The following is a 7,854-nucleotide window of genomic DNA, read 5'->3' as shown; positions in this document are numbered from 1 at the left end:
TGTAAATTTTATTTAAAAATTTAGTCATTTTAGCATTACTCGGAATAAATATACAATGAGAAGTTCTCGGTTGAATGACCATGATGCTGTTTACAATCTCTACATATACAGTAATCATAGAGATAAAATTGTCATGAAAAACTTATTCATGTTAAGTAAATATAACGAGAACTGCAATCTTTGCATTTTATAATTATGGGATATTTAGATGATCAATGCGCACAAAGCTCCGAACTAAGTAGAATCATGAGAAAAACAAATGTAATTGAACTCCCGACCAAGAGTGCTTATTTAACATCATCTTGGCAAGACACTTTACAGGTATGGACACAAAGATCAGACTCCACTCAAAGTTTTTTGAGATTAAAGTTCATACAAATGGGTTTGATACATTTTCAGTTTTTGTATAAAGAAAGTTTGATAATTTGGTACTAAGGTAAACATCCGGCAAAAGAATATATTGTAGAAATATTGCAATATACTACCATAAAAGCGTCATTTCTGCTTAATATTTAGTCATTATATATTGTAGATGTGAGTTAAATTAGTTGACTAAAATAGTGTGTTTGCTATCGTCTTATATTCAATATTATATCATATTTATTAAAAAGAAAACGTCTTACAAAAGCAATTGACCCATAAGAATATGCCTTGTTAGTTACTACTTTGGTCAGATAATAATAAAAAATAAATAAAAAAAGCTACTACTTTGGGTCGGTGTGAAATTCCCCACCTATGTATATATAATGAGTGAGAGTGGCTTGAATTTTATAGCATTTGGAGGAAAATGGCAGACTTGGAAGAGGTGGTTGTTGAAGCAAATTTCAGGGAAGAAATAAATAGGCATAGCCATTCCTTAAAAAGCTTGTTCAGAAGCTCCTCAGGTTACTCTGCTCAAGTCATTCCCATCACAACTACTCCCCCAAATGAATCAACTGAAATATGGACAGGTGGTGAGCTCATTCCACAGGATGCTTGGCTGCCCATCACAGAATCCAGGAATGGGAATGTGTTTTCAGCTATCTTTCATTTACTTTGCTCAGGAATTGGGATCCAATCCCTTTTACTGCCTCTTGCATTTGCCACTCTTGAATGGTAAGTAATATCTTCTATTTTTTAACTCTAGCTATCTTAAAACTCATAAATTTGACTCATGGATTTGGATTTGAGGGATGCATATTTTTATAGCACCCACTTTGTAATGTATTTCAACGATTCAATTGTCTATGTTTTATGTCTTTCCTCACATATCTTTACCAAAAATTACTCAACTTAGAAGTCATATGATAGTTGAATTAAATTTAGTGTTTATTTGTAGAGTCGTATTCGTTCATTTTTCACTGCAAATGAATATTGTCCTAATAGTTTTGAATTAATTTGTTGGAAAAATGATTAATGAGGTGAATTGATATATTAGACGCTTCGGATTCTCTTAAAAAAAATTACAAAATGCAAACAACAAAAGCGTGTCTCAAAATATGTGCCACCGGATCCTTGCAAAAGGTTTCATAGCATGCTCATATCATTGAAATTATTCTTTAGGAAAAGGTTTCATCAGCATTTGTGTTTTCTGATGGTATGAAATCATTAAAACAGTACCTGGCTCGTTGATACTGCCTAAGATTTCCCATACTTTTACTTAGCCTTTGTTTCTACGAAGGATCAAGGACTTCTTTCAAGTCAACTTATTACGTGTTCTTCTTCTTCTTTTGCTTAACAATTTATTTTTGTTCATTTTTAAATTCTTGTGAGATATGTATTCTCACAAAACAAATATAATATATATTAAATAATATATTTTATTGAAATGATTATTGTTTATCGTAAACAAGGTACAAAAAAAAAAATTCGACGAAAATCCTCTCTCAAAATCCAAATACAAAGTTAAGCACAAATAATAAAATATGGACTAGGCAAGCAACAAAATAAAGGGCTCAAATCAGAACAGATCCCAAGAAGCCTAACTATTCCTCTGGCAGAAGAACCGCCGTCGTCGCCATCAGCAACAAAGGAAGAGACAAATAACAAGCCTGGATAAGAGATCTGTAGAGAATGGGATTGGAGCTTCGAACTCGAGCCAACATGCGTCATTCTCAATCGATTAGAGAAAAGGTCAAAATTGACCTTTGATCCACACGACTGACCACTGTAGACCCGATGTCCACAAGTGTGGTAGGGGTGGGATGAACACCATCGGCAATCAGAGGCAAAGAAGGAACAGAAATTGAAAAATCTAAGGCATGAGGACTTAGGGATGAAAGAAGTGGAAGAGGCAAAATAGGTGGTGGGGGGTCAGAGAAGAAAGAGACAGGGAGGGTATGGCAAGGATGGAGGACCATGGTAATCGATAGAACGAGAGAGGGAAAGGGAAAACAAAAACAAAAAAAAAATCACAAATTAGGCATATATAACGCCCAAATTTGAGACACTCACTTAGAACTACCAAGATAAGAGCTCAAAAAACAAACATAAAAACCAAAGATAAGGGGTTGCTACTGACCCCAACCAACGTCATGGGTTACAGCAGCGAAGCTCTAATTGGTCTTTTTTTAGGGAGTTTTAACAAAACGTACTGTTCGTTTTTAACGTTAAGAATATTTTTACTCTAAAAATTTATTCCTGGTACTATTTATTTACAACACATTTTTGCCATTTTGGTTAAAATTCAAAATTTTCAAACCTGTTTATTAGTTTTCATTTTTTTTATTTTTTATTCTTCTTTTACAACCATTAACTTATAATTTCAAATATAAATTACTCCATTCCTCAAAAATGGGGACCAATAATTTACAAGGTGATTGAGGTCTAATTCCACGAAGAATCGCCTCTTGTGTGTCTCTTAAATTTTACCAGACTTTATTTAGGTAATTAGTGCCCCATGCGAGCCCTGTCTGTCCCTACATTCTTGGACCTAGTTTACGCTTGATCATACAGTAGTCTGAATAAAAATATCTCAATAATTTCCAATATAAAATATTCTCACGAGCTCAGCATCTGATTCCGATGGAAACTTCTTGTGCAATAACAAGGTGCCAACCCATTTTGATAGGGAATATCACCTTATTGAGTTTGTACAATAAAATATTAGGGGTCCACATGAGTCGAGCCAAACCAACTATCAAAGTGTTCAAATTCGGCTCACAGTTGATATTATTTGTGCTCAAGCTTATAAAAAGCTCTTAATGTATGCTCAAGCTCGCCTCGAATGACTTTCAAGCTTAACTCAACTCGGCTTGACTTGTTTGTAAATTGAACTTAAATTTTTGTTTGACTCAGCTTAATGAAAATTAAAAATTAATATGAATCAATAAATAAAGTACATAATAACAAAACCGTAGGTAAAGATTGTTAGAATATAATGTTGTGTAGAAAAGAGACATTGCCATTTGTAATTAGATTAGATGGTTTGTTAGGAAGTCTGTTAGAGTTGACTAGTTCACTATAAACACATACACTTGTAACCACTTCATCATTAAGTAAAACAATACAGAAATCTCTTTTCCCTTGTTACTTCTCTCTTGTTCTCTGCTACACACACACACTCTCTCTCTCTCTCTCTCTCTCTCTCTCTCTCTCTCTCTCTCTCTCTCTCTCTCTCTTCATATTAACAAAGATTACATGAAAAAACAAAAACAAAACACTATAAGCTAAATACTTTGAAATGGTTTGGCTGATTAAAAAAAAAAAATGAGCTGGTCCGAGCTTTATTAGGCAATTATACCAAAGCTCGATCTTGACGCATTTTTTAACGACAGTATATATTTTGTTGTAGCAAGTCTAATATTTTATTCAAACTCACTGTAATATTTTTATTATAACAAGTTTAATACTTTGCTCAACATGTTTCCAATTGTTGCAGGGCATGGGGAATTATATGCTTGTCACTAGCATTCGCATGGCAACTCTACACCGCATGGCTTCTTGTACATCTACACGAATCGGACACCGGAATTCGGTACAGTAGATACCTCCACCTCGCTATAACAGCCTTCGGTTAGTCCAAACGAGCGCTTCTTCTTCCATACCAAACAGCATCCCGTAATGCCTATTAGGGTATTAACTAGACATTTTATTTTGTTTTTTCAGGTCCAAAGTTAGGGAAACTGCTCACTATATTCCCAGTAATGTACCTATCAGGGGGTACATGTGCCCAGGTGATCATCATAGGAGGTGGAACCATGAAGCTTTTCTTAAAAGCTGTTTGTGATGTTAACTCAGTGACTGGCACAGAGTGCTTCTTGTTGTTCGTATGCATGGCCATTGTTGTGGCTCAGTTTCCCAACTTGAACTCCATAGCTTGGGTCTCACTGATTGGTGCCACCACTGCGATTGCCTACTGTACCCTGATTTGGGGCCTTTCAATCGGCAAGGGCAGGCCTAGTGGCATTTCATACAACCCACCGGAGATGGAGTCAAACATGGATAGATTTGGTGGTGTACTGAACTCAGTTGGCATCATTTTTCTTGCATTCAAAGGTCATAATGTTATCCTTGAGATTCAGGTGAGTGTTCTTGCTATCTTTTATTTTCTGAAAGTATAACTTTAACCCCTAAAACTTAATTTTTTTTACATAAAACCTGACATAGGTTTTTTACTCGAATAAAACCCATTTACTAGATTCCACATCAGCAAATTCATTAATTATATTTGACTTAACACATTTAAAATTTTCTGGATGCCTAAAATACCCATATTTGAATGTTTGATGTACACAATTAATGTCATGCGAATTATAAGGGAGAATTAATGATTTTACTAAAAAAAACATTAATGTTATAAATTCATTGCCTGATATATAATAACAATATAAAACATGTCTAATATATATACATGCTTAATTAAGTCACTAAAATTATATTTTACATATTAATGTAGGTAAATTATTTCACACACATATATACAAAATGCCTGATGTATGTAAAAATTCATGCAAAATAATTTACCTAAAAAAATAATGTTATTTGATTCAAATAGTGCACCTACTATTAAAATTTTAAAATATTAAATGAGGTGTCACCAATATGAATGAGCATGTTTATCAACGCTTCAGTAATAGTCCAATCATCAACTTCTATGTCATTTAGTTTACAAAATTGTCTACAAATTTAATCTCCCTAGCATTACCCCAAACTAAATGATGTGTCATCAATATGAATGATCACGATTATTAATGCTCAAATAATAATCCAATCATCAACTTTCATATTATTTAGTTTACAAAATTTTTTCTACAAATTTAATATCTCTAGCATTACCCTTTTTTAATAGTGTTGGTTGAATTTTAAAGATGCACTGTGTCTAGTATAATTATATTTTAATATATGAGTTAGAATTTAGTCATGTTAAGAGTTCGATTTTCTCTGTTGTTATCAATAAAAATTGTAGTATGAGTTTGTTTAACACATGATTAAGGCTAAAAATTTCCTCATGCAGGGGACATTGCCATCTAGTCCAAAACAGAGATCTCAAAACCGGATGTGGAGAGGAGTGACTATATCTTATGCACTTATAGCAATGTGCTTCCTTCCTCTTGCCATAGCTGGATTTTGGGTTTGTGGAAACAAAGTGAGAGACCCTTTCCAAATTATTTCAACCAAACTGTGAAAAATATATCAAACTGGGGATAATCAGAGATTTACAATGTCTTTTGAATACTCATGCAGATACCATCATCATATGGAGGACTATTGACCTCTTTTTCACAGTTCAATGGGCATAAAAACACTTCAAAAGCTGTGTTGGGACTACTTTGCATACTAGTAGTGATAAACTGCTTGAGCACTTTCCAAATCTACAGCATGGTAGTTTTTGATAATTTGGAGTTTAAGTACACAAGCAAGAAGAACAAGCCATGTGCAAGGTGGCTTCGGATAGCTTTTCGGATTTTCTTCGGAGGACTGGCATTTTTCATAGCAGTTGCTTTCCCATTCTTGCCGAGCCTAGCACCTCTAATCGGAGGCATGACACTGCCACTGGCATATGTTTATCCGTGTTTCATGTGGATCACAATGAAGAAACCAGAGCCTAAGAGTACTATGTGGTGTGTGAACATTGGACTTGGATTCTTGGGGCTGAGTTTGAGTGTTGTTTTAGTCATTGCATCAGTTTGGAATTTAGCCGACAAAGGTTTACATGCCAATTTCTTCAGGCCTTAAATAACTATTAGTTATATATTTACATGCCAATTTTTCTGATTCTAAAGGAGATGCTAAAATCCTACATGGATTGACATTCTTCACTTTGCTGTCAAATTTGAAGGCAACATCAAAAGTTTTCTTTTTGTTCTGATTGACGTCATCAATATTGAATAGAACTCTTTGCTTGTTTCCCAAGTGCTCATGGAAATTAGTACCATTTTCATTTTGCATAAACAAATGTAAAAAGACAACAAGAACTCTAATACGTTGTGCGTAGCACCTTGACGTAAAAAAAAAAGATATTTTGCACGCGCATGAACGTGTGCAAAAGCTAGTATAGTTAGTATATATTTGAGGTAAAAGTCAAAGGGACTAAAATTAGTGAATGATCTGTTCAAGGACAAAGTAAAGTTTTCTAATTTTTTATTGCCCAAACGCTAGTGACAACTGCCAATACAAATTAAGGGAAAAAGAATTCCAATTGGTAACTATTACCATACACCGTTGACCCGAATGACATTTCTTTTAAGAGAAATTATTTATACAAGAAAGAAAAGAGTTGATCATATGACAAATCCACCATTGACCCTAATGACCTGGCCATTAACCAACTCCCCAGCATCTCCCGCCAAAAACCCTACAAGCTGAGATACATCCTTGGGCTTACCTAATCGACCCAGAGGTGAAGCATCCTCAATCCTCTTAATCGTCTCCTCACTTTTGCCGGCGAAGAACAACTCCGTCGCCACAGGCCCCGGCGCAACGCAATTCACAGTTATTCCGGTGCCCTTGAGCTCCTTAACCAAAATCTTTGCCTTCGTCTCCACCGCCGCCTTGGATGCCGCATAAGCTGCGTACCCCGGCATAAGCGCCCCCACAAGGGACGTCGTTATCAAGATTATTCTCCCGCCGCCGCCACGTGCCAGCCTCTTGGCCGCTTCTCTAGAAACTAAGAACGCGCCTTTGGTGTTCACGTTGAATGTGTTGTCCCATTCTTCCACTGTCGTGTTGGCCAAACTGGGATACTTTGGATCCAAAACTCCTGCGCAGTTCACAACGATGTGGACTTGGCTCCCGAATTCTTCTTCCGATTTTTCAAAGAGTTGCTTTACCTGATCGGGGTCCGAAACGTCTGCTCGAACTGCAATGGCACGCAGTTGGGTAGTCTCGTAATTCAGCTCAGAGACTAGTTGATCTGCTTGTGTTGAGTTTGATGAAGCATAATTGATCACGACCCTTGCACCGGCAGAGTGGAGTTGGGTTGCGATGGCGCGGCCAATTCCGCGCGAACCGCCAGTCACGATTGCTACGCGACCGTTGAGGGGAAGGGTTGTTTGAGTAGCCATGAATTGTTGGAGGTCTTATGTTAAGTTGAGACGATGAGTTTAGACTCTGGTGATATCGGGTATGTCATATTTGGGCAAAATACATACGAGTATATATACTTAAAGTTGGAGGGGAGAATCATATTCATTTACTAAATTATTTCTCATCGGACGGGCGTCAGCACTTATATAAGCCATCGCATGTGTAAACTTGATAATATTCTAAAGATCGAAAAAACTACAAGTCAACACATGGATAAACCATAACAAATAATTAGTTGACCAAAAAAAAAAACATAACAAATAGTTAAGTTAGAATAGAGACATAATATATGGGACGCTAATTCAGTATTTTTAACCTATTAAGCGTTGTTACATATCTTAACTTTCT

The 7,854-nt window shown here is 35.8% G+C and overlaps 1 protein-coding gene and 1 pseudogene across 1 annotated transcript; one reads left to right on the top strand and one right to left on the bottom strand.

Annotated features, from left to right (window-relative positions):
• The first annotated feature begins 760 nt into the window (after positions 1-760).
• On the top strand, positions 761-6,340 carry LOC137727437 (lysine histidine transporter-like 8). Its single transcript, XM_068466297.2, has 5 exons — positions 761-1,095; positions 3,860-3,993; positions 4,087-4,502; positions 5,435-5,566; positions 5,665-6,340. Exons 1-5 carry the CDS (start codon positions 788-790, stop codon positions 6,154-6,156), a joined length of 1,482 nt encoding a protein of 493 aa, XP_068322398.2. The 5' UTR covers positions 761-787; the 3' UTR covers positions 6,157-6,340.
• Positions 6,341-6,600: 260 nt separating this feature from the next.
• LOC137727323 (NADPH-dependent aldehyde reductase-like protein, chloroplastic pseudogene) lies at positions 6,601-7,553 on the bottom strand (annotated as a pseudogene).
• Positions 7,554-7,854: the final 301 nt, after the last annotated feature.

This window comes from Pyrus communis, chromosome 10 (genome assembly GCF_041283825.1).
Source record: "Pyrus communis isolate YQ-2024b chromosome 10, ASM4128382v1, whole genome shotgun sequence".
Classification (NCBI taxonomy): domain Eukaryota; kingdom Viridiplantae; phylum Streptophyta; class Magnoliopsida; order Rosales; family Rosaceae; genus Pyrus; species Pyrus communis.
This window is presented reverse-complemented; position numbering and strand designations above follow the sequence as displayed.

Coding starts and splice junctions, on each gene's coding strand:
- LOC137727437 (XM_068466297.2), top strand. CDS start 788: ATGGCAGACTTGGAAGAGGTGGTTGTTGAAGCAAATTTCAGGGAAGAA. Junction 3,994..4,086: donor CCTCGCTATAACAGCCTTCG/GTTAGTCCAAAC, acceptor TTGTTTTTTCAG/GTCCAAAGTTAGGGAAACTG. Junction 4,503..5,434: donor ATGTTATCCTTGAGATTCAG/GTGAGTGTTCTT, acceptor TTCCTCATGCAG/GGGACATTGCCATCTAGTCC.